General features: G+C 36.8%; 1 protein-coding gene across 11 annotated transcripts; it reads right to left on the bottom strand.

The window, feature by feature from the left end:
- Nucleotides 1-471: 471 nt before the first annotated feature.
- LOC114295693 (protein XRI1-like) lies at nucleotides 472-15,435 on the bottom strand. Of its 11 annotated transcripts, none has more exons than XM_082916063.1 (12): nucleotides 15,197-15,435; nucleotides 13,093-13,159; nucleotides 4,027-4,128; nucleotides 3,902-3,945; nucleotides 3,129-3,184; nucleotides 2,921-3,040; nucleotides 2,680-2,819; nucleotides 2,139-2,202; nucleotides 1,944-2,046; nucleotides 1,762-1,802; nucleotides 1,521-1,604; nucleotides 472-1,269 (listed from the first exon to the last, which is right to left on the bottom strand). In XM_082916063.1, exons 4-12 carry the CDS (start codon nucleotides 3,919-3,921, stop codon nucleotides 992-994), a joined length of 906 nt encoding a protein of 301 aa, XP_082772189.1. In that variant the 5' UTR covers nucleotides 3,922-3,945; nucleotides 4,027-4,128; nucleotides 13,093-13,159; nucleotides 15,197-15,435; the 3' UTR covers nucleotides 472-991. The 11 variants fall into 11 exon arrangements, with proteins under 11 accessions (XP_082772189.1, XP_082772186.1, XP_082772190.1 ...); XM_082916060.1 differs by having other exon boundaries at nucleotides 3,129-3,187; nucleotides 4,052-4,128; nucleotides 15,197-15,358; XM_082916064.1 differs by having other exon boundaries at nucleotides 4,040-4,128; nucleotides 15,197-15,352.
- Between the last annotated feature and the right edge of the window lie 11,053 nt (nucleotides 15,436-26,488).

Raw genomic sequence — 26,488 nt, 5'->3', positions numbered from 1 at the left:
CTATTCCTGCTGGCAAGGAAAATCAATGCAGAACACAAACACCTATACGTTTTCATATATTTAATACTCAATTGCAAATCAAACTCAGACTAATAGAGGGAAACCTGCTCTATATATGTGCTATTTAATATCCCATTAACACATTACAGATTTATATATGTGTAATGCTTCTGAGGTATGTCTGAAACCATAGTTCATGTATATCTCTATGTTCATGAACCAGTCTGTCAATCTATATCTCAGGAATTCGTAGAACATTAAAAAGAAGCGCAGAAAAAAAATATTTCCGAGGTTTTACTAGTTTATGTATGCCTTCTAAATACATGATATCCTTAAAAAGCTTAATATAGCAGAGAGATTTTCTCATCCAGTAATATCCATATATGCAAATGAAGGGTACATGGCCCTTCGTTCAACGCCATTCAGCTATGTCTATTGTTGATAAAGCTCGAAAGAAACATACACTCAGGATTTGCAAGCAATGGATCAAATCATACTGATATCTACATATTTGAATTTACAAGTTTCATTAGCACCTACAATGTTCATTTACCTAATTGATCTTGTCACACAAAATCAACAGAAAAATTGTATCTATAGATACATTTGCAATAACAGCAATCTCAGCAATCTCTCAAGCAACACAAGATACAAAGTAAACACAGGCTCTTCACATTAAAAGGAACTAGGTGAAATCATTGACAAAGTTTTTCGAAAGACAAGAAGCAGCTAAGAGGATCTCTTAGACATCAAGATCCTCATTTCACTTGAGTCAGTCCCACCAGCTATAAACAACAGGTATTTGTCGCCTACAAAACCACTTGGAAACATAAACACTTCACCTAATTTATGAATTCCAAGATTTAACACCAACCTAAGAATGAAGTATTAACTTTATCCTAGCTGCCTGAGAAGATACAAAAGAAACTTGACCTTGAAATAGAATGGAGCAATGCCACCAAAAATAAAATTTTGGAGAACACATATCTATTCAGCCTTTGGTTATCATGATTGTGATGCTGCCTTTTCCCCCCTCGGTGCGAATTTTAGTTTTGCCAACAACAGGCTTCCCAGAAATAGCTGAAGTGGGATAAGAGGCAGAAGGATCTTCATTACCTTGTTTCGATTTTGAGGGTGGTGGAGTGAGTATGCGCTGGTTGATGTCCTTTAAAGTTACATCTCCACGGACACCACATGGTTTAATAAAGGCAAATGGATAGGCAACGGATGAAGCCAACTTTGTTGGAGTTCGCATGTATGACTTCCTACCTAAGTATGAAAAACAAAGTTGAGAATAGCTGGAACTTAAGTTTACCATATGAGCACAAGTGGTGACTTTGTAATTTACATGTGAGTACAAAGATTATTTCACAAAACACATCTTTGGACACTACTGGTTCAAAGGTGTCTCTACTCGTAAACAAAAGGTTCCATTACATAAAGAAAAGACTCCTTGGTTTATAACAATTTTGCATTCAAGCAATATGTGCTACAAAATAAGATTGAGAAGAAATACAAACCTTTGAAAACAGCATTTTTACGAGTTCCAGTAGGATGCTCTTGGGCCACACAAGCTTCATATTCAGGTGGGGTGTTGCAAAACTCTACAAAAGTGATGTAACATTATATATATACTAATATAAATGTGAAAAAAGAAAAAAGAAAATACATAAAGAAGCAAGAAAACAAAGGAAAAAGTGTAAGGAAAATAGAAATTAAAAAATAATCAACACATTGAATGGAAAATACTACTTCATTTACCTGAAATGTCAATTTGAACATCGGATGGCCCAGACAGATTTCTGTGTTCCACATATTATAGTGGTTGAATCATAATTTATATACATAATAAACAAAAAAGAAACATAATTTTTTCTTTTTTTTTTTAATAAAATAAGGGAGAAGATGAAGAAGACTGAATTGAAAAGTTGAGAGATATATACAGATCATCAGGGCTGCAATGCATCTCATCATTATTGAAGCAATCAGCTAGCCATCCCTCAGATGACTGATCCAGGCCCTCGTGACCAGTTGCAGATGTTTCCTCTGTTAAGCACATTATAACAAACAAGACAAAAAAAAACATGTATGAATGTTAAGAACCTATTCATCTCAGAACAGAACTTTACAGGACAAACCTTCAAAACCAGACACCCAATGCGACATATCAGATAAAGCCTCTTCAAGCGAATCTTCTCTCTCCTAATCAAAGAACCAAAAAAGGGTGATCCAATGGTTTTGTGAAACTTGATTCAATCACACAAATTAATACTAAAACGTAATTTCAACTGAAACTTTGATTATAAATGCAAGTGTTTGAAACTTCCTTAATGAAGTGAGCAAGAACAAATTAATTAGGTGAAACCCAAATCTAAACTAGTTCAGAAGTTGCATTGACCAATAATGATCATTGACCAATAATGATCATTGACCAATAATGATCCCCTGACAAAATGTTGATATCATAAAATAATTTATCTTGATATGCGGTGGATGATAAATTTGTTTCCCTTCCAAAAGATAGGAGTCATATAATTGTCAATATACAACAGAACAGGTATCTCAACAATTATCTTTTGTGTGAAACCAAAATAAGACCACTATGTAGAATTTTTCCCCAAGTAACAGCAAAAGATGTATCATGTAACATTTTCCACGAGGAAATAGGCTTGCACAAACCTTCGATTTTAAGAAGACAGATGATATCTCCTCATTGCAAAGAGGGGAACCCAAAATCTCATTGTCAAACTGCAGCATTCGACGTCTCTTTACTTGTGAAGACATCTCCGTGCATTGCTGTAATTCCTTGTCCATGTTTACTGCAATTCATTTTTTTCCAGATAAAAAACAGTGTCCTTCAAATCAAACAAGCATTAAAAGCTAGCAAATGTCGAAACATTTTAGTAAAGTATAAAACTACCATTGTCAGCAACATGGTAAGCCAAATCCCCACAGGCCTTAACAGGTGTTGTTTCGTCAAACATGTAGGACAGATCTTCTTCATTCTGGCTTACTCCATCCCAAAGGCATGGAGATATGTCTGCTCACAACAATAAACCCATTCCACATCAAAACTTTACCCAAATATCTTGACTTAACATTAAAGCGAAAAGCAAAGCAAGGCTCACCCAGATTGGTTTCCTTCTGGAGACAATAACCCTCTCCATGCCAGTCCCAAATTTCGCTGCTTCCATTTTGGAAGTAGTTAAAGTGTTAAATCTAAACGTCAGTTATAATTTAATTTCCAAGGGAACAAAAAATTGAAGTTTAATAAAAAATGAATGCGGAAGAAATTTAAGGAATGCGCTAAATCCATGACATAAACTATAGTATTGCTGCATTATAGTAACATCCAACATAGTTTACAAGGGGTTACAAGAAATAGTGGGGCATTACATCTGGTCAGTATAAAAGATTAGAAGAAGGAATAGTTCTGATGGGTACCTCCACAAACATCTAATGCAGGTCAAAGGCATTTGCATAGTAATTGAGAGAGAGAGAGAGAGACTTATGAATTAAGAGGAATAGGATCACAATCTATGTTTAGACAAATTTTCAACTCTGTGATAAAAAATAATACAAGGAAATCAAACATAAAATTAATAATAACTAAATAAAAGACCCAGTAATCAGAATCCACAGCCTCGTACTAATTTTCCCCTTCTAACTGCTGTAGAGTAAAAGAAACCCAGAAGCCAGGGGATGAAATCAATTGAACCCATCTCACAAATACAGCATTTCAATCAAAAGAAATTGACGAATACACAAAAGAATAACCAACAACGGAATCAACATTTTAGGAACTAAACCCATAAAATCAACACAGATCACAACCAACGCATTTCCAGAACAATCTATAAATCACACTTTAAGAATAAGAGTAAAAAAGGCCACAACATACCTGTCATTGTCGTAATCCATTTGGGTATTTTATCAGTCTGCAAACTGAAGACAAAAAACAGAATTAGAAGGAGAACAAGAAAACTAACAAGAAGGTATTATCTATCACAAATCACAATCACTCACCTCCACTACATACCATCAAAAGTACCTGTTACATCATGGTTCTAAATCGCAGTATTGATCAGTGTAACGGTCGCGGTAGCATCTAATGGATATTGGAAGTATCTGCCAATGTGTAATGGGAATCAGAAACCGAACTTGTGATTTTTTTTCAAGCACTAGCACATGTCAAAAAACTTATTCGTAAATATATTCAAACCTTATTTTATCACAATTTAAATGTGTGTAATGATTTTAATTAACATTGTGGCACCTAAAACATGTTTTTGTAAACAAATATTGAATTTTATATTATTTTTTAGCCAAAGAATGGAGAATTTCCCATGTGGAATTGTAATTATTAGTTTGTAATTGCATTCACAATTCTCAAGAATATTATTCATTAATTAATGTGACCCAAGAAAATTATTTATTAATTTAATGTAACAGTATCACACTCAAACACCCATTGCGCCTACTGACCCACATGGTTAGAACTTGGAAATATATCTCAAACAAACACCTACCCAGCCTATATTAATTAACCATGATCTGGAAAAAAATAAAAAGCTAACAAAGTCGTATAAATAGAGCAGCGGGCAGCACTGCAGTATCCTGAAGTGCCGATTGCAGACCCATATGATAAACCAGCAAAAAAAGAAAAAGGGTACAACTGAACAAGACGAATGACCAACACAGAACTACAGAGAAGTCATCCAAGACTCACCAACCCATCATAGCAGCAGTGAAGACAACGAAATAACCAAAAAAAAAAAAAAAACAGTTTGAGAAAAATGGTTATTGAAGTGATCAATCCACAGATTCAAACACCCAAGCCCTCAATTCTTGCAAAATCGAGCTTCAATATTGTTATTTCATCACACCCAGAAGTAGATCAAGCTTCGATCTTGCTTGAATGTGCACCCCCAACCAAAAATGATAAAGAAATTGCGCAAATCAAGCTTCAATCTTCAACAGCATTAGTAGATGTAGGTTTGTAATTCATGAAGAGAGGTGTAATCTCCTTTCCAATGAAGATTACGAGGCTCAGGGTTTGCTTTCCAGTAGTTTATAGTGCATAACGTTTGTTTAAGAAGTATAATGTTTGGTTCCATGTGTTACATCATGTATGTATGCATCCAAATATATAGATATAGATAGATGCAATTTTACAGCGGTGCTTGAGATGTGTGCAACAGAGGAAACGCCAATTCTCACTCCTCCCTCACCCAATTTCTCTCTCTATACTTTTTCTCTCTCGTCTTTCTTTATTTGGTTTTGTTAAAACCTACCATCACCTACTCCACCTACTACACCTACCACCACCTACTACCACCTACTACACACCTACCACTACCACCTACTCCACTACATCTCCTATATAAGGAGCCCCTCACCATTTGTAATTGATAACATACAACAATCAATCAATAATACATCAATTTTAACATGGTGTCAGAGCAGATTTAGAACTTAGTATTTTCGCTTTCCCGGCGGGCGGCAACCTCACCTTAGCCGCCCGCCGGACCTCAACCTAGTCCGCTGGAGTTTTCTACACATACCTTCACTCCGCTGCATCTTCAACTCTCTCTCTAATTAATTCTTCCAAATCCTGTTTCCCTGAAGCTCGGGAATTGCTTCAGTATTTGAGTTAGTAGCTCCGTCTTCCAACTGGTCACCAGTTTCAGGATTCCCATTTGGCTTTGCCATTACTGAACCACTAGCAAGAGCCCCATCCATGTTCTCCAAAACAACACCTACTCCAAGGACATGAAACTCCATTTCCATGGCTCATGCCATTTTCCGAAACAGATTATCTACTTTCAAGTGATCGGCCTACGAGTGCTCCATTTGCCACAAGTCTTTCCTCACTAGCCAAGCCCTCGGCGGCCACAAGCGCCGCCACTACAATGGCGGCAACAACAATACATAGAGAGGGACTGTCCTCATGGCTGACTCCTCACTGGTGACCAACTCAACCACTCCGATCACCGCCAATAACCACCACAAGAGCAGCCGCAGAAGCACCGCGCCGCTGCCACCAGTGTGCCACCGTAATCTTCTCCACCCACAGCTTTATCTCCGTCGCTCCATCTTCTTCTTCTTCGTCTGCTGGTGTTCCGTTGTCATTCCACTCACAGATTGTTCACAATCGCAATGCATTCTACACTGAAGGCCTGGAGATAAACATGGAGCAAAACATGAAACCAATCTTTTTCTTCTCTCTCTCGGTGCATGAGTCTCGGCTGTTTTGAGTGTTGAAAATGTAAAGAGACACATATCCACACACACACGGCAGACACACACATGCACACACATGAAGCCACAGATCCACATCCCAACACACACGGCCGACACGCACATGCAAACATAGGCACTCATTCACCTCACACCATTATAATATATTATACTACGCAATATCAACTCATTCACACACCATCACTGGTTTTTTAAATTGTTCTTTTATTTTTTATCTTTTCTTTTTGAACATTACACCACCGCCCACAACACCTTTCCTTCACCTTTTGCACCCCACTTTACCTTTATTTATTTTATTTTATCTTCCCTTTTCCATTAAAAAAAAAAAAAAAAAAAACCCTCTCTCTCCTCCGTTTAATTTCAAAATCAATTATTTTTTATTTATTTTTTCTAAATCACTTTTCCTCTTTTTTAAATACCCACTCTCCCATAATATATCTTTTACCCCCACTTTATTTTGCAACCATCACACTGATGTTTTCCATATAATCCATCTCCAAATATTTTTTATCTATTTTCTTTATCCCTTGTTTTTTTTTTAAACAAAACACACAAAAACAAAAAAAAACAAAAAAAAAAACAAAAAAAAAACAAAAAAAAAAAAAAAAAAAAAAAAACAACATTTTACAAACTTGTCATTTCTTCATGCCGGGGATCAACCCCGATCAGCATTTTACACCAAAAAAAAAAAAACAAAAAAAAAAACAAAACAAACACAAAAACAAAACACACAAAACAACCACATCCACTGGCAGGATTTTTCTTCTCTACTCTGCCGCCGGTCTCTTCTTCTTGCCTCTGTCCTGGGCGGCCCTTGACGGTGTTGCCTCTGTGTTTCCCACTCCACTGGGCACGATCACAACTCCCTGCTCCTCCACTGCAGCATATGGCGGCCCTCCAAATCGGAACATCACGGTGGCCTTCCGCTTCAGCTCCTTATTTTCCGCCTTTAGCACACTTATCTCTGCTCGCGCATCCTTATACATGCATTGGAGCAGAGCCAGTTGGGCGTTTAACTGTTGCACCTCATTTGTCCTACTCTGAAGCCGGTGCGACAAGTTTGTGACCGCCGTCATGGTCTCCACACATGACTTCAAAGTATACTGATTGGCCTCAATATCAGTTTGCACTGTCATTTTTTGCTCCACAGACCGCATCGGAAAGTTCAACGGAGCAAAACCAGAGGTGTTTGGTTGAGGTTCACTGGCCACCGCACCAGTTATTTCTCTTGTGGACTCGTTCAGGTCTGGAAAGAACGTGAGCAGACCACGGGAAGAGGAGGCCATGTTCTGGGTAGCTGGACGGGAAGAAGAGGCCATGTTTTTGGGTTGCTGAGTGTTTCAGCGAAGCAGCGATTTCCGACTGGTACTTTCAGAGAAGGATTGGTTACAGAGTGTTTACAGAGTATTTCAGAATGCAAATGTTCGGCGGTTTCAGACTGGTTTGCACAGCCTCTGCCTCAACCTTGGTTAAATAGCCAAGGCAGACACGCGCATCATGCGTCGCTCGACGCTCGACGACAATATGGGCGCTCCTTTTGATGGCACGCCTTTTGATGGCACGCCTTTTTATAGATTGGGCACGCCTTTTGATGGCACGCCTTTTGACAGATTGGGCACACCTTTTGAGGGTGCGACTTTTTAGGGGTCCGACAAGACTTTGTAAACTGTCCCGACATTGATTCCGGTTAGCTCCTTCATGGGTCCGACAAGACTCTGTAAACTGTCCCGACATTGATTCCGGTTAGTTTCTACAAAGGTCCAGCAAGACTCCGTAAACTGTCACAACAACTGTCACAACATTGTCTGCTACAACGGTCCGACATGACCCCATAAACTGTCTGCTACATCGGTCCAACATGAGCCAGTGTCTTTTACATCGGTCTGCCATAACCATACAGTCTTCTACAACGATCTGACACGACCATACAGTGTCTCCTATCCATTTTTTATTTTTCAGATTATTTTCTTGTTTTGTTACTCTCTCCAAACTCAAGTTGGTTAGTTCCTATCCCCCTTGAGTTTGCGGGGGCTGTTAAAACCTACCATCACCTACTCCGCCTACCACCACCTACTACACACCTACCACTACCACCTACTACCACCTACTCCACTACATCTCCTATATAAGGAGCCCATCACCATTTGTAATTGATAACATACAACAATCAATCAATAATACATCAATTTTAACAGGTTTGGTGTATTTATTGTAGTAGTATAGTATAGTTGTCAAATCAGAATTCGAATTGTGAATCGAAATGACCTTGTACCGAATCGTAAATCGTAAAAATTTGATCACTTTTTCTAAATTACTCAAAAAATATATCTACATACTTAAGTGTTAAATATATCTTATAAATATGAAATATTTATTAAATCAATGAAAATGTTGTTTAAATGATAATCACATAGTCTAATAGGTAAGAAATTAACACGGGTTCCTTCATTCGAATCTAGATAGAGGAAAGCGCATGCATTTTTAAAATAGAGATTTGTACCGTATCTCAAAAATTCGCAAATTATCTTTGTACACTTTCTTTTTTGTTTAAATTATATTTTATGAACCGTAACATTTTACATGGTACTTTAATAACCAAGGTATGATGTCAAAATTCTAAACAAGCACCATTTTCATTGATTCTATTTTTTAAATATGTTTTTCAGTTTTTGATTTTTCATATTTTCTTAGTTTTGGTGATTAAAGATATTGAAATTTCTTTATATTTTATATTTAAATTATACTTTTACATGAAAAATCTAATATCTAATAATCTAAATAGAATTAAAAAGTAAAAGATTGGTAAAAAAATTATAAATTCAAAATTTACTGATTTTTTATTATGATATTTTGTTGTTATTATTATTATTATTAATTTTTTTCCAAAAAGAATACACAGCAAATTATTTTCTAAATGTATTTATATTAAGTGAATTTAAATCTAAAAGTAAAATTAAAAAATTAACAAGTATTAAATTAAATGAATTTAAAAAGAAAATTTATTTTTAAAAAAAAAAGTGTCAAAGACAAAAAAAAAACATGAAAACTAAAAACTTCAAAATAAAAGTTTGAAAAAACAAACCAAACCAAACACTATAAACTTCTCTTGTTTTAAATCTTTCTGCACTAATCTCTAATTTTACACAAATTATTCACAAATTCCTTTAAATTTTTATGTGAATTTAATAATCTAATTAAACAATGGCGTATACACCCAAAAATGTAACACTAAACGTTCACATTATGACCAACTATTTAATTATGAATAATTAACTTCTCATTATTACCTGTATTATATTGTTGCAAAAAAATTCACATATTACTTTTGTGACATCTTATATATGTCAATGTTTACAACATATATATAAAAAATAAATGTAAATTTATATATGTTATTGTATTCATACATTGTCAATTTGTAATGCTATATTACCATCGGATACTTTAATTTTCTAACATGTATCACTTTATTAATATAGTTATATTTGTTAGGAAAAAACTACGGAATTGTATATTATTCTCATATCAACTTATGTTCAATACATATATATATACATGTCATAGAACCAAATGTCCACAACAAACACTTTCATTAACAAACCAAGATTTTGCAAAACACCTCTACCATGACAATAATTGTACTTTTTTCCCTCACAGAAAAAATCACATTATTGAGGGAAAATGGATTTTGAAATTCATAACAATATGATATCGCCTCAAACTCTTACTCATCAAAATATTTTTATTATAATGAGTTATAATGGTGAGCAAGAAGAAAAACAAAATGGTGAAACAAAAACCACAGAAAATCTATTACAACATGCTCTTCAAGCAAAGTTAGATGAGTTAAAGTAAGAATTGTCTTATCTGCTGTGAAGTTCAAGAAAAACAATGTACCTCATACACACATTTTAGTCAAATTACAAGGAAAAAAATCAAATGATGCTCAACATTATCGCAGTAACTCAATAATGCATAAAATAAGAACATCAAATAAAAAGTTTCAATCAATTTTTATTATATGCTAATTATTTACAGATGACATAATAAATTATGTAACTTGACAGTTTCATGAAAGTGACTCTGCAAACACTTATAAGCAAGGTTCTGAAAAGCGGTTGCGGTCGCCGTAACAGTGGCGGTGGCGCGATTGCGATTGTGGGGTGTAAAGGCCATAGCGTAACGGTTGCGGTAATCAGAATCGTGATTTTTTTTATTTTTCGCACAATTTGAAAAAAACTTACCGATACGCATATTTTTTTTCCATAATCATATTTATTGGGTTTAAAATAAATATTGATCAATTTTTGTAAATTTTAAGTATGATTCAATATGTTTCATATTTTTAAGTCACTATAAACTGAGTTTTTTACATTTTATTTTAATAATTAATGACTTTATATTATTCAAAAAATCAATCACTAACTATTATACATAAGATAAACAATGACAAAAGTAAGAGAATAAATAAGAGCCTAAATATATATATATATACATATTTTAACCAAGCCAAATAGATAATGACCACACTAATTATTATTATTATTATTATTTTCAAACAATATATAGATAGACACACACAAACAAAATGGTTAAGTGATAACAGTTGAATAGAATAACATAGGTCTTACAACTTCAACAAATCAATAACATGTTCTTCATCTTCCCTCTTCCCTCTTCTCTCTATCCCTCTTCCCCCATTTTCAGTTTTTTTTTGTGCGCGCTTTTTCAAAAGAAGTAGTTCAGAAATGTTACGTAATAGGCCGTTACGGCATCGTTACGACCGCTACGGTGGCCGCTACGGCCGACACACTTGTGAATCTGAATCACACTGCAAAAGCGGCCGTAACGGGTGGCGGTAACCACCACAATCGTTACGCAACAGTTGCGGCTGTTTTTTAAAACCTTTCTTATAAGCATAGATCTATAAATATGGTGAAAACAATTATGAAATTCCTATATTGATTGAAAGTTACAATATCATTCTATTTTCTTAAAAAAACTTTCTATATTTTCTACATAAATGAAAATATACTAATAACTAATGTTATATTTTTCATCATACAAGATATTCATGGTATAGGAAACAAGACTCAACAACTCTTAATATACAAAAATATATTACATATTGATATTAATGCATTCTTACACCAATAGTACGCAAATAATATACAATAGCAGATTCAATGAATTTGCATTATGAGATAAATTATTAAATAAAATTGTGTAATTGGGAAATTGATTTCATACCTTCAATTGTATTACATGTACAGATTATGAAAAATTAAAGTGGAAAGTTGATAGAAAAAGATTTGTGTAATACTCTATATTTAAAGGACCTATTTATTGTTTATTGTTTAAGATAAGATTGTGATCTCAATAATCTAACTATAAATTAATGTTTATGTTTATAAAATTTCTCATTTATCATTTAAATTCTTCAGCCGAATATGTATTCATTTATTACTTAGTTGTATTTTGAATACATATCAATTTACCCATGTGAGTCTCCATACTTTGTATACATATCATATACCAATTTAAGAGGCGTGCATAATTATAATACTAACAGTTGATGAAAAATCACATGCCACGTGCAACGCGCGTGCCTAACCACTAGTTTTCACTAAAAAGAGAAGGAAAAAAAATCTAAATATGTCAGACATGATAACTTCAAGAATTGCATAAATTATAAAAAGAAAATCGACTCATGAACCATGCAATTCACCATAGATTCACTTCCAAAATAGATTCGCTCATAGATTTGTATCAATTTTGCATCAATTTTGCATAAATTGTGAATCGTAAGATTTTGATAATAGAGTAGTAAGATTTTGATAATAGAGTAGTATAGTACTACTCTTCATACAGACGCTAAGGATCGAAGACTTTTAGGAGATGAAGTAGCTCATCAGACTATGCCCAAGGAGGCGTCAATGAATACGACTGCAACCATTACAAGAAGGAGCCCACTAAGTGCATATGGGTCCCTAAAATGCCTCTCCAGGTCCGTTACTAGTAGGATTATTTTTCTTAATCTCTCATTTATTGCTTTAAGAAAACTCTATTCATATAAATTTTATACAAAAAACTCCACAACAATGATGTAACAACACCATTTTTGAAGTGAAAGTTCTACATTGAGCCACATCATTCTGTATGAAAGTTCTATATAAACTTTATTTTCGTATATCGTTGCTCATTACTTAACTAAGCTTGATATAATCGGTTTGCTACCAAAACCAATCAGGCATTAGTTGAGTAAGTCTTCTCTAAACGCCATTGTTTGCGCATGGTTGAACCATCCATTTATGAGTACAAAATTTTTTCAACCTTTAACCAAACAAAAATGTAAGGAACACATATTTTGACAAAACTATATAAAAAGACTTTAGACTTTAGAGAATAAGACACAAAGCTCAAGCAAAGAACAAATTGAAGAAAGAGATTATAGATGAAAACTAACAACAAATCAGGCTAAATGTGCTCATGAGGACTGATAATACACCTATACTATATTGATAGATTCACAATTCAAAACGGAGAGAGTAAGAACGGGAAAGCATATGAACAACATCTAGTCATTGGTAGCTCATCCTTAGAATTGAACTTAAAAGCTTAACAGGCAACTATTTCACAAAAATTCTGCTAGAAACAATATAGACGGATAATCAACATATAGCAAGTATCCAACCAAAATTTCTGATGAATTATCATTACTAACTTGTTTATGCTTTGAAGCTACAAGTAAACAAAATAGATAATGAAATCAACATCTCATCACAAACCAAATATAAAATGAAATTAGAAGAAAATGAGTAAAAGTCATACCTTCAGCTTACAGTGGGAACCAAAAATTTCTTCAGATAACAGGACCAACACATGGGCAGGCTCAAATCTGAAAGAAAGGAAACTAGTTATTTTAGACAAGATCATTAATCTATATTTTAGCAAATACAGTCACAAACAAGACAAGGAAGAAATGGAAAATCCATGATCCTTTCCAAGCTCTCAAGGACATTTTTCTTAACACATCCAATTTTTATCTTGCTCTAAGAAAAGAGAATGATTAACAAAAGATATTTATAAAAAAACAAAGAGAATGATTAACAAAAGATTAAGGGCAAATTACACTAACCTCTCTCAACAAATGCCAAAGTTTCACCCAACCCCCGTTACTATGAAGAAATGACATTGACCTCCCCCAATGGGTCTCAAAAGTTAAAAACGTTAACGAAATAGGTAAAATGACAAAAATACCATTATCCCCACTACTACTCCATCTTTTTCCTTTCTTGACCTTCACTTCTTTCCCCACCGCCACACAAACCCACATCCACACAAAGCAAAACAACAAAAGGTTGTCATAGAGCCACCAGCCACAACAGCCACAACAGCCACCACCACAACTATACACTAGACGACGATCACAAATTTTGGATTGTATATAGGGAAGAGAGAAAGAAGTATGAAGCAACATATTTGTTGTTTTGCACAACAGATTAGAACACACATCTTCCTCACAACCCTTGAATCTTCATTGACCCTTTCACTTGCTCCCCTTTTTGGAAAGCTTTCAACCGATACATGCCATGGCCTTCGACCAGCGGATTGCAACCACCCTCTTCAACCCTCCACCAAAGTACACCATCACTCTCTCTCCCCTCCTCCATATGCCACCACCACATCAAAATCAAAATCCACATAACAATATCTCAACAAAATCAAAACCCTACCCCCTACTGTCAAATCACACCCAAAATCCTACCTACCAAATCAGCCCCAAATCTCATTCATGCACGATCAAAAGTCGATCTTGACAGAAGCTCTTGGTGGTTTAGCGGTAGTCCATCCATGGACGAAGCTAAACTGCTGGCTCCGGGGTGGGAGGCAGTGGCAGTAGTAGTAGCACTGGCTAGGGGCTGCAGCACTGGTGTTGTTGCTGGCTTGAGGCTACATGGTGACAATGTTGGAGAGAGAGAGAGAGTGTTGAGGGAAATAAAGGGTTAGCCACAGTCGGCGTTGGGTGATGAGGTATGGGGTTTGGGGGTTGGGGTTAGGTTGGGACAGAACATATATGCTCTCTTTTTTTCACTTAACGTTTTATGCTTTTAATTGTTAAAAAAGTAAAAATTATAAAGGGCAAAATTGACATTTTCATTCAAACTTTGATGACATCAACAAATTCCATCCAAATGCTTAACGGCATAGGTGTAGGTGTCATGCTATTAAACTATTAAGGGAGGCCAGTGTTATTTCATCACTGTAATAGGGCTGGGTGTAATTTGAACAATGTCAAGGAAGGTTAGTGTAATTTTCCCAAAGATTAAATACCAGAACATTTTAGTGTAATTAACAAAACCACCCAAAAAGTTTAATTTTCAAAACTAATAAAATTGGATATATCCCATGGGCATCTCATTCTCAACCATTTTAATCAGTGAAGAAAGTATCAATTCTTAAATACAAATCTAAGTAGTTTGTAATTTAAACAGCACAATAAAAATATTAATGATAAGATAAATAATGCATTACAAAGGGGAAAACAAAACAAAACAAAACACAAATGATCTCTCTCCCATTCCATAATAACACAAATGGCCAAAACACAAATTGATAATGATAACAATCCTATTAAACCCATCACGCCAAAACCATTCATCCCTCTAACCAAACAACTGACCAACATGAAATCCCCATAATGCAACCACAATTTATTCTGTCAATAAACAAAAATAATTAAAAAAAAAACACCATTGACATCAACAAAACCAAATAGCATAATAAGGGTGGCAGGTATGAGTTTAAAGTTCACAGAAAATTGAGTAAAAATGTACCAATATTCTAAGTAACAGAAAAGGGGATCTAAATCATAACAGAGATTGAAATCAGATAATAACAGAGCTTATAGAGAGAGAGAGAGAGAGAGAACCACCGTGGTCGAATAACTAGTGTTGGTCGTCGGCGAACCACCGTTGACTGAAACCTAGCCGGAGGACCACCGTGGATGGACGGCTGCTTCGGTGTGAGAGAGTGAGTGTGAGGCTCTTGTAGTCGGTGTGACTAGAAATGAATTAGGAGGTGACTTTTTTTTTTTTTTTTTTTTTTTTTTTTTTTTTTTTTTTTTTTTTTTTTTTTTTTTTTTCGAGGGGTGTGTTAAAATATGAAATTTTTATTGATAAATTTAGAAATGTTTCAATTTAAGAAGCCTATTAAGGAATTTTTTAACTCATTTAGTCTCATATATGTATAATTTTATTTCATAAAGTCTTTTTTCTTGATTCACACTATTTTCTTGGACACTTATGCCCTTATTTTAATTTTGATACCCTTATAAATATTTTTTGAACAATTAGCAATTTTATGATGTGAACATTCATATTTTAAAATTCATATTGATACGAATGTAAAATTGGCCCGTGGGCGGCCCGAAACCAGCCCACGAGCTGGGGCGGGGCGGGCCCGGCCCGTTGACAATGTGAATATTCAAATTGATATGTTAACTTTCATATTAATAAGAGTTTAAAATTGGCCCGCGTCCCGTGGCGGCACGAAAACCCGCCCGCGGCCCATGAGCGGCCTGGGGCGGGCTCGGTCTGGCCCGTTAACAATGTGAATATTCACATTGACATGTTAACATTCACATTGATAAGAGTATAAAATTGGTCCGCGGCCCATGAGTGGCCAAAAGCCCACCCACCGCCGGGAGTGGGCTCGGCCCGGCCCGTTGACAATGTGAATATTCACATTGACATGTTAACATTCACATTGATAGGAGTGTAAAATTAGCCCGCGCCTCGTGGCTGCCCGAAACCCGCCTACGACCCATGGGCAGCCCGGGCCAGGCCCGACTCGGCCTGTTAACAATGTGAATATTCACATTAATATGTTAACATTCATATTGATAAGAGTATAAAATTGGCCAGCGGGCCTAGGGCGGGCCCAACCCTACCCGTTGACAATATGAATATTCATATTGACATGTTAACATTTACATTGATAGGAGTATAAAATTGGCCAGCGGCCTAGGGCGGGTCCGACCCAGCCCGTTGACAATGTGAATATTCACAATGACATGTTAACATTCACATTGATAAGAGTGTAAAATTAGCTAGCGCCTCGTGGCTGCCCGAAACTCGCCCACGGCCCATGGACGGCCCGGGGCGGGCTCGGTCCGGCCTGTTGACAATGTGAATATTTACATTGACATGTTAACATTCACATTGATAAGAGTATAAAATTGACCCGCGGCCCATAGGCGGCCAAAAGCCAGCCCCCCGCCCGAGGGGCCCAGCCCGGCCCGTTGACAATGTGAATATTTACATTGACATGTCAACATTCACATTGATAGAAGTGTGAAATTAGCCCGCGCCTTGTAGCTGCCCGAAACTCGCCCACGGCCCATAGGCGGGCTCGGCCCGGCTTGTTGACAATGTGAATATTCACATTGACATGTTAACATTCACATTGATAAGAGTATAAAATTGACCAGAGGCACAGGGCGGGCCCGACCCGGCCCGTTGACAATATGAATATTCACATTGACATATTAACATTCACATTGATAAGAGTGTAAAATTGGCTTGTAGCCTGTGGGCGGCCCGAAGCTCGACCGCAGCCCAAAGCGGGCTTGGCCCGGCCCGTGACAATGTGAATATTCACATTGACATGTTAATATTAACATTGATAGGAGTGTAAAATTTGCCCGCTGCTCGAAGCTTGCCTGCGGCCCGGGGTAGGCCCGGCCCGGCCCGTTGACAATGTGAATATTTACATTGACATGTTAAAATGCACATTGATAGGAATGTAGAATTGGCCCGTGGCCCGTGGGCTGCCCGAAGCCCGCCCACGGCTGGGGGCAGGCTCGTTTCGGTCCTAGGTCCGAGCATGTCTGAGACCCTAGGTTAAGGCCTAGGTCATCACTTTGAAGCTCGGCCCTGCCTATCGGCCCGCTTAAGGCCCATTCAAGGCTCGGTCCGAGGCCCAGCCTGCCCGAGGCGCAATGTATTTTTTTGTGAAAAATAATAAAATTTTGGTAGAAAAAATTAAAAAGAATTATAAAAAATGGCCAGGCCTGCCCAAGCCCAACCTAAGCTCAAGGCTAGGCCCAGGCGCACCAGTCCGACCCGAGGCTCGATCTATCGGCCCGTTCAAAGCCCGAATACCCTTGTGCTAAGGTTAGGGCCTGGGCCTAATTTTTTGGCCCGTGGGTCGGCCCGACCCAGCACGGGAAAGGCTCGTTTGGGCCCAGGCTCGAGCCTAGTCCGAGACCCTAGGCTAGGGCTTGGGACATCACTTTGAAGCCCGGCCCGGTTAAGGCTCATACAAGGCTCGGCCCGAGGCCCGGCCCGCGCCGAGGCCCGGCCCGCGCCGAGGCTTAGTGTTTTTTTTGTGGAAAATAATAAAATTTTGGTAGAAAAAATTAAAAAGAATTAAAAAAAAATAGCCAGCCCCGCCCCGGGCCGCCCACGAGTCGTGGGCGGGTTTTGGGCAGCCACGAGGCACGGGCTAATTTTACACTCCTATCAATGTGAATGTTAATATGTCAATGTGAATATTCACATTGTCAACGAGCCGGGCCGGGTCCGCCTTGGGCCGCTGGCCAATTTTATACTCTTATCAATGTGAATGTTAACATGTCAATGTGAATATTCACATTGTCAACAGGTCGGGCCAGGCTGGGCCCGACTCGGGCGGGTTTCGGGCAGCTACGAGGCGCGGACTAATTTTGCACTCCTATCAATGTGAATGTTAACATGTCAATGTGAATATTCACATTGTCAACGGACCGGGCCGGGCCCGCCCGGGGCCGTGGGCGGACTTTTGGCAGCCATGGGCTGCGGGCCAATTTTATACTCTTATCAATGTGAATGTTAATATGTCAATGTGAATGTTCACATTGTCAATGGGTCAGACCGGGCCTGCCCCGGGCCGTCCATGGGCCGCAGGCGGGTTTCGCGCCGCCACGGGACGTGGGCCAATTTTACACTCCTATTAATGTGAATGTTAACATGTCAATGTGAATATTCACATTGTCAATGGGCCGGGCTCGTCCCGACCCGACTCGAATTTTTCCTGGCACCCACGAGGATCGACATGGGCCAGGCCCCTACATATTGACGATATGAACATTCACATTGACAGTGTAAACATTCACATTAGGGGTATTTTGGTAATTATGTCACCCATAGGACTTATTGAAATATAAGAAAATAATGTGAATTAAATGGAACATAAGTAGATAAAAATGGTATTTTTGGTTTTCTTATCTCAAATAGGACCTAATGGAATAGTAAAAAAGAATATGGGTTGGATGGAATAAAACTTTTAGAAAGTGGATTTATAAAAAAAACTTTCAATAAAAATATTTAAAAATAGGTTTTTATAATAAAGAAAAAAACACGTGTAAAAAGCAAAAATAATGTAAATAAATGCATTTAACTTTTTTTATATAAATTTTTAATTTTTTTAAGGACTTTGTTGCTAATAAAAGTCAATTGTCAAGCATTCTTTCAAACATATAAAAGTGTTTCTATTGAAACTTTCAAAATATGGTATATTATTTATTTTTTAAAAGTTTAGGTGGCAAATTAATGTATTTTAATTTGACATAAAAATTCTTTCCTTGATATGTCAAATTTTATTATTATATTATTTTTAAAAATAAAATTATTTTATTGGGTGGACTCAATATTTGATATTAACATGGAGTATGTTAAATTTGACATGTTGAATTCATGTTAAATGCCGACTCAGCATTTGGTATATCGGGTGGATTTCATTATTCATGTCAAAATAAAATTGTTGGACTATCACATTGGATTTGGCATATGTACTCTAATAGCTGTTTTGGCAACATATTTTTAATTAAAAAGTCACTACCAAAAATTAATTTTTTTTATTATTCTTTTTACACGTCTTTTCGTAAAAAGTTAATTAAAATAACATATTCCCAAAAACAACTTTAAAGATGAGCGCACCCACATTATGCGTAGTATACGATTTGTATTAGATATGATAATTATCTATAGGGTTAATTTCACTTTTGCCCTCTAAAGCATCATCAGTTTGTTTACTTCACCCCTAAACTTTTAATTTTATCTACTTGCTCTCTAAACTTTTGGATTTCAATCTAAATTGTCTAATTGTTGACAACTGTTTGAAACAAGTAACGGTAGTACTTGAATGTGAATTGCACATGGTGGACAGCACAATAACGTGTCCAAAGTGGCCATTTCACAATAGGACTAGTGGGGGAAACTTGCTTGCCAATTAGTTGGGAAATTCTATTTCCACACACTTACTAACCTCTATGCACACACTTAATGATTTATTTTTTTATTATAGTTTTCTCCTAAATTAAAATTACTAAAGTGTTCTTATCTTCTCCATCAAAATCCTAATTTCTTCATCCCCTTTAATAGCCAGCTGCAGATGTCTCGGTGTGATTCTTTTCACTTTCAAATCTTTGCTTGCATTTCCAGTCAGATCACAGTTTAATATCTTGGCCTATACTTCTTTTTCCTAATGTTCTATACCAGTATCTCACACTTAAATGAATGGAAGTTGAAAGTACCAATTGCTTGGGCAATTCATCACTTGGTGACTATTGGTAACCATAGGACATATTTTGATAAATTATTGACAGCATGACTTCTGTTATTAGTTGTAGTCATCAAAATGGAATTGAAGTCCCATACAAGTATCTTATGTCCTTGGGAAGCATCGTCATGGTCTTTTCATGGGAATAGACACTAAGTTTAATTAAATCCCTTTTAGTGTCTACATGGTCTCCATACGACGAATCAAAATCTCGAGACTAATCATAAGATCATGGCATCAAGAAACTCTTTGCCCATAGTTGTCGTAGAAAGGAAGAGAAGATATTGTCCATTAACAAAGATATAACTTTGCTTGTGTGAAAATCCAATTTCTAATGGAAGAGTTGCAATTTAAATGGGTGTTGGTTTAGGGTATCAATGTTAAAGAGAGGGATATTTTTGGCAAAAAGGGTTGTGCATTGAGTAAAATTACACAATTTAAAATTAGTTGGTATGTGTATTCAGAGGGGATGTAGAATGAGATGCTTTGGTGTGTGAAAATAGAATTGCCCCAATTAGCCATAAACATACGGGAAATTCTACTTTTATACCATCAAACTTCTCAATACACACCATTTCCATAATTTTTTTATTACACTTATATCCGTTTATCAAATTACTATTTTGGACATTATTCTTAACCCTAAACTCCACCACCTACCACTTGCCTTCGCCCTCCGCCACCTATTTTCTTTCTCCAACCACCGGCACAGGCACCGACTACCACAACTGGTCGCCTCTCCAGCCCTGTTCCCTCTTCTTCTCCTTTGCATCTCTCTCTCTCTCTCTCTCTCTCTCTCTCTCTCTCTATTTTTCTTCTTCTTATTATTTTTCACACCTCTCTCTTTCGTTTGCAACTCGAGCTGTTTGGCCACCGCTGCAAATGCCTTCTCCTACCACCACCATTGCAACTTGTACAAATCAGCTCCCCGCCACTGTAAATTGTAATCAACGCTACGGTAAGCCCTAGAAAAGCCTACCATTGCGAATACCTTGCTCTCTACCTGTATCTTTGTGATCCAGCCCCTACTGTTCTCATTCATTGCTCATGCGATCAAAAGAGAGAAAGATAGAGAAAGAACCCTAGGGGTGTTGGGAAGATGACAACAACGGCGAGAAGTATAGTGATTCCGGTATTCCCTTTACTGTTCTGTTGCATTCCGGACTCGGTTCCGTGGAGTTAGTAGTTGTGTCTATCTTGTTGTCGTCCTTTAATTCCATTTGTTTGAGTTTTAAGATGTGTTGGGCTTGGTTGTTACAGGTTGGTTTGTCCAGTTTTTGAGTGGTCCGCTCGAGCGGGTCATTTTGCGTTCGAGCGGGGTTTACACCAATGTTTTAAAAACCGGACCGGTGAGCGAACCGAAAAAGGGATCGGATGGACGGGTCACCGGTTCAACCGTCAGGTTGAACCGGAATCGAACCGTGACGTAATAAATATATTAAAATTATATTTAATTAAAAATATAAGTAATAAAATTATAAATTAAAAATATTAAATTATCTTAAATATTTGTCTTAATATTTTTTTCACTGAAAAATATAATAATATATTTTAAAATATTATTAATTTCAATTTTGGAAGATGAAATCAAATATTTAATATTCCCTCCATATGATTTTAATTCAAATAATTTGATTGAAAGGAGAGCAAAAATTTTGGAGGGATATCAAATTTTCAATATTCTCTCCAATATATTTGATTGAATCTCACATGGATTTCTTGAATTTTTTTGAAAGAGTTTTTTCCTTATAAATAGGTGAAGACTTTCACAATAATTTCATCAAGCTCTTAATGGGATTCCTCACAAGAGGATACCATTGAAAAAGAGTTTTAAATTAAAATTTTCTTATATTCTTATATTATATATATATATATATATATATAAGAAAGAAAAGAAAGAAAGAAAATAAATAAAAAAATTCGATCTGGAACTATATTTTCAGGGAAACTGGGAAAGTCATTTACCATTGGCTGAATTCGCCTACAACAACAGCTACCATTCGGGTATAGGTATGGCGCCTTTCGAGGCATTGTATGGCAGGAAATGTAGGTCTCCAATTTGCTGGGCAGAAGTTGGAGATGGGCCTTTGCTCGGGCCCGAGATTGTGTATGAAATGACTGAGAAAGTGAAACTAATACAGCAAAGACTGAAAACTGCACAGAGTAGACAGAAAAGTTATGCAGATGTCAGAAGACGGGACAGAGAGTATGAAGTGGGTGATCACGTTTTTGTGAAAGTGACACCAATGAAAGGCCAGACTCGTTTTGGAGTCAAAGGCAAGTTAGCGCCGAGATATGTCGGACCGTATGAGATTATTGAGAAAATCAATCCGGTGGCGTATCAAGTTGCGCTCCCTCCTGAAATGGAACACATGCATAATGTTTTCCACATTTCTATGTTAAGAGATTATCTCCGGGATCCGTTCAATGTAATAGAGCCTACCCACGTAGTGTTGAGTGATGACTACACTTACGAGGAACGACCTATACAGATTGTAAACCGAAGAATCAAGAAACTGAGGAACAAAGAGATCCCGCTGGTGAAAGTTGACTGGCAAAACCATGGTGGCATGTATGCCACTTGGGAAAGGGAAGATGACATGGCCAAAAGATATCCCGAGCTGTTTCCACTGAATCCTGTTTTCTTCCAGAATGAAGGTAACTCGAGTTTAGAGGACTAAACTCTTTATAAGGAGGGGAGACTGTAACAACCCTCATACTGTTTACTGATTAATGACTGAATGATTACCGTTAATCATCGATTACTGCGAAATGGAACTGATAATGACTGATAATTGAACTGACTAAAGTACTGAACTGACTGACCGAAATTGAAACTGAATTGAATGAATACATCTGTTTGAACTGCATTCTATTTGTTGATTGTTTATTTGATCTGTTCGTATTTTAGTGTTTAGACTGCTAATTGAAGGCTTTATCGGCGGCCGAATCCGGAATCGATTGATGGTTAATGATCATCATAATTTATGTGATTTTATAGTACATTTACCTGAAAACTGATTAGGTATGATTGATTAGGTATGATTACATTAGATTAAACATTGACCAATTGCGAACTTTGCCTTATTTACCAAAGAGCCATCTAGTGGGCCACTACCTAGGCATATTGACCTACACCACACTTTAATCAAAACATTTCCTCAGCTTCTTTGAGCACAACATCGAATTTAGAGAGAGAGGAAGTGAGAGACTTGAGTTCACTTGTAAAATTGCTTGGGAATTGAGGGATTTAGAGCATAAGATTGCATAGTTGAACCTCTAGACTTGCATTCAAGGAACCTAGGTATGAATTCCATTCTTTTGACTTGTCTTTAAGTTGATTCATGCATGGTTCATGTCTAATTGTAAAGCTAATCCTAGAATTGGTTCATTGTTGTTGATTTGAAGCTCAATCTTTGCATGCATGTTTGAATTAAGGAGTTTTGAGTTGTTTTCATGGCAAAATGTTACATGCATGTTCACAATTAGGTTTAAGTCCATGATATCATCATGCTTTGGAAAGATTTGGCTCATAAGAGCATGAAATTGAAGCTTTGAAATAATTTGAATGCATGCATGTTTGCATGTTTATATTGTCCTTGAAATTGGTTTGAACATTGGGTTTCAATTAAACACCCTTGGGCTTTGATTTCGCAAATTGAGCTTTGAATCATGTTTAACTATGTGTTTACAAATGTTTTCTGAAAATTCAGCCCAAGAGGTCGAGTTTTGAGTTGTTTAAACTTGGTTTTGAGCTCGGAGGTGCAATCTGGAATTTCCAGATTTCGCATTTCCGCTCGAGCGGGGAAAGTGCCGCTCGAGCGTGGAATTCGAGCATCCAGCATCTCTGCACTGTTTTGCAGTCCGCTCGAGCGGATGATTGGGCGCTCGAGCGGAGTCGTGTCTCAAGCTCGAGCGGGCGTCGAGCGGAGATTCCACCCATCCAGTACTTTTACAGTACGCTCGAGCGGAAAAGTTTACGCTCGAGCGTGTACCTTTGTTGCATGTCCGCTCGAGCGGGGAAACATGCGCTCGAGCGGGACTCTGTTTTTCTGAAAATGCTTTTAAATGTGCATCTTTGCATCCTCATCCCGTTCTAGGCATTCTTAGGCCTAGTTTAAGGCATCTTGTTGAGGATATAGATGTAGAACACACCGAGGCATTAGGGATTAAGTTGTTATCTTTCCCAACTGTGTAGCTTAGTGTGTGTTCAACCTGTTAACTGTGTAGGGTTGGCGACTGGGGAGACGCACTCTAGCATACTGTAGCCCAGAACTCTGTGAGTAACAATTGTGTAAAGATATGTTCAACTGATATCTTTTGAATACTGAACTGAACTGTTTACTGAACTGGTATTACTGAATGAATGTATGTCCTTTATTTCTGAACTGTACTGTGGCATCCTTAGTACCTACTGTTTACTGTTACTGTTACTGTTACAGAGATCTCTGTCGGTTCCTTCGTGGAACCACTACTGTTTACTGACTGATGGCCATCATTACTGTTCGGTCTTTTAAGACCTACTGTCACTGTTATGCTAATGGATGTACCACATATGACTGTTTACTGTACTGAACAACTGAAATACTGATTGAATTGAACTGTTTTCATTACTGTAAGGACATTCATTCTAAACCCCTTTACGCTTTATGTTATTCACTAGGCTTTAGCTCACTGTTTATATATATATGTAGGTGCTCAGCCACCAGATCGGAGCTAGGAGCGTGGGTTAGACTCCAGTTTTGTCAAGCCAGCCTTTATGCCTCACTGCGAGGTTCCGAGTTGCCATGCTATGGCTTGGGGGTGTTTTGTTTGTTTTCCCCCGCCTGTCTTCATACTGTCTAACTGTTCTGTATAGACTGAATGTTTACCGTACTGTTATCAAGGGATTAGGTCCCTGTGCTGTGTGACTGTAAATTCTGTATAGACTGTACTGTTTGTATATGTTTGAATGCATGAAAAATCGTTTTGGCATACAGACTGTCACAGCTCATTGGACATTGTTTAATTACTGTATTGGCTTCCGCCAGGCCCTGTACTCTGTTTTACTGTATTACTGTTAAGCAGGCCTTCGGTAATCTCGGATTACTGGCCGGTTACGGTGCTAAACCCATAGGGCCGGATTTGGGTCGTGACATATACTATGGTGGTGTCCTAAAGCCTCGAACACTCTCACCACTTAAGTGACACATAAGATATAATATTTTTTGTTTTGTTTTATGTATTTGAATTGCATATATATACCACGTGTGTTAACCGCTAGTAGTTTTTATTGGAAATAGATAGAGACATTTTCAAAAATAAATATAGATTAGAAGTGGGCATAAATATTACATGTGTGTTGATGGTAATCTGATAATGATAATTATTTGAAGTGTTTGGATAATAATTACACGGCGAATTGTATTTTGAAAAGGAAAAAAAAAAAAACATAGGACACACACCAAGTGTTAGTTTTATATAATAGTGTGTATACATGTGTGTGTGTGTGAGTGCATAATTGTAATTTCGTACTTAGAGGGTAGGGCAGAGAGGGACGAGGAAATAGGCTGAGGTAAATATACTTATCGTCGACCTGTTCTCGATCGGGGATTCAAAACTTAGCTCTATAATTGACATGATGGGAAGGGAAACAAGGAAAATTCATGTTTATAACAGATAACATTTAATAAACATATAAAATTACGTATTTTTTCTCAAATGTAGTGTCCTGTACTTTTTAAAATTATTATATAAATGAGTTCGTGTTATATCACATGTTCTTTCTTATTGGACGTGGATGTGTATGGACCTCTTAAAGAAGAAATGTAGAAATGTCCAAAGTACATTAAAGTGAACTAAAATTGATTAAAAAAACAAATAAAATTAGTCTAGGAAAATAATAAATAGAAAATTTAGCACAAACATTATGATAGAATTGACAAAAAATATCATATAAACACAATATAAATTAGAGTTGAGAATAGTAATTGTGAGAATCTGGGAGTCACGTTATTACTATCTTAAAAATAATTTTTCTTCCTTCATCAGGGTGTTAACGAAGTGAAATAAAATTCAATTTGCTCGTAATGTTCCTCGTCTAGTGTTCACAATCTCTAAGAAGCTTAATCAAGTCACGAACTAAAGTTGTCCAAAATATAATTGGTTAGCAAAATTTGGCAAAATAAGAAGGATTGGTTATAGGTGTGCCCAGATAAAGTATTATCCACGGGAGACAATTTTCTTACTTTTAAACTGGAGAATGTGTGAGATCATAGGGGATAAAAATCTCATGGCTCTTTACTTGTCTTGATAAAGAGTACTTCAAATTTTCTAAGGGTTTGGAAGTTAGGAAGATATCACGACCAGATAAAGAACAAACAAGAAAATTAAAACTTTATTGCATATCAACGAATTAAAAATACATAAAGTTGAAAGAACAAGTACAAACAAAACTAATTGTACTCCAACAACGCGAAAATACAAAAAGTTGAAAAAACAGGTGATTACTACAGATAACAAAACTAAACTAAAGTTAAAATGGATGTCGTTTCGGCACAACTACCTGAACTAAATGTCACAATCCAAACCCGCTCCTACACGTTTAGCATCGTAACTGGCTAGTAATTTGTAGATTACCGAAGCC

The sequence above is a fragment of the Camellia sinensis genome, chromosome 2, assembly GCF_055761805.1.
Source record: "Camellia sinensis isolate YWXY chromosome 2, ASM5576180v1, whole genome shotgun sequence".
Classification (NCBI taxonomy): domain Eukaryota; kingdom Viridiplantae; phylum Streptophyta; class Magnoliopsida; order Ericales; family Theaceae; genus Camellia; species Camellia sinensis.
The sequence above is the reverse complement of the archived record's forward strand: the minus strand, read 5'-3'. Positions and strand labels throughout refer to the sequence as shown.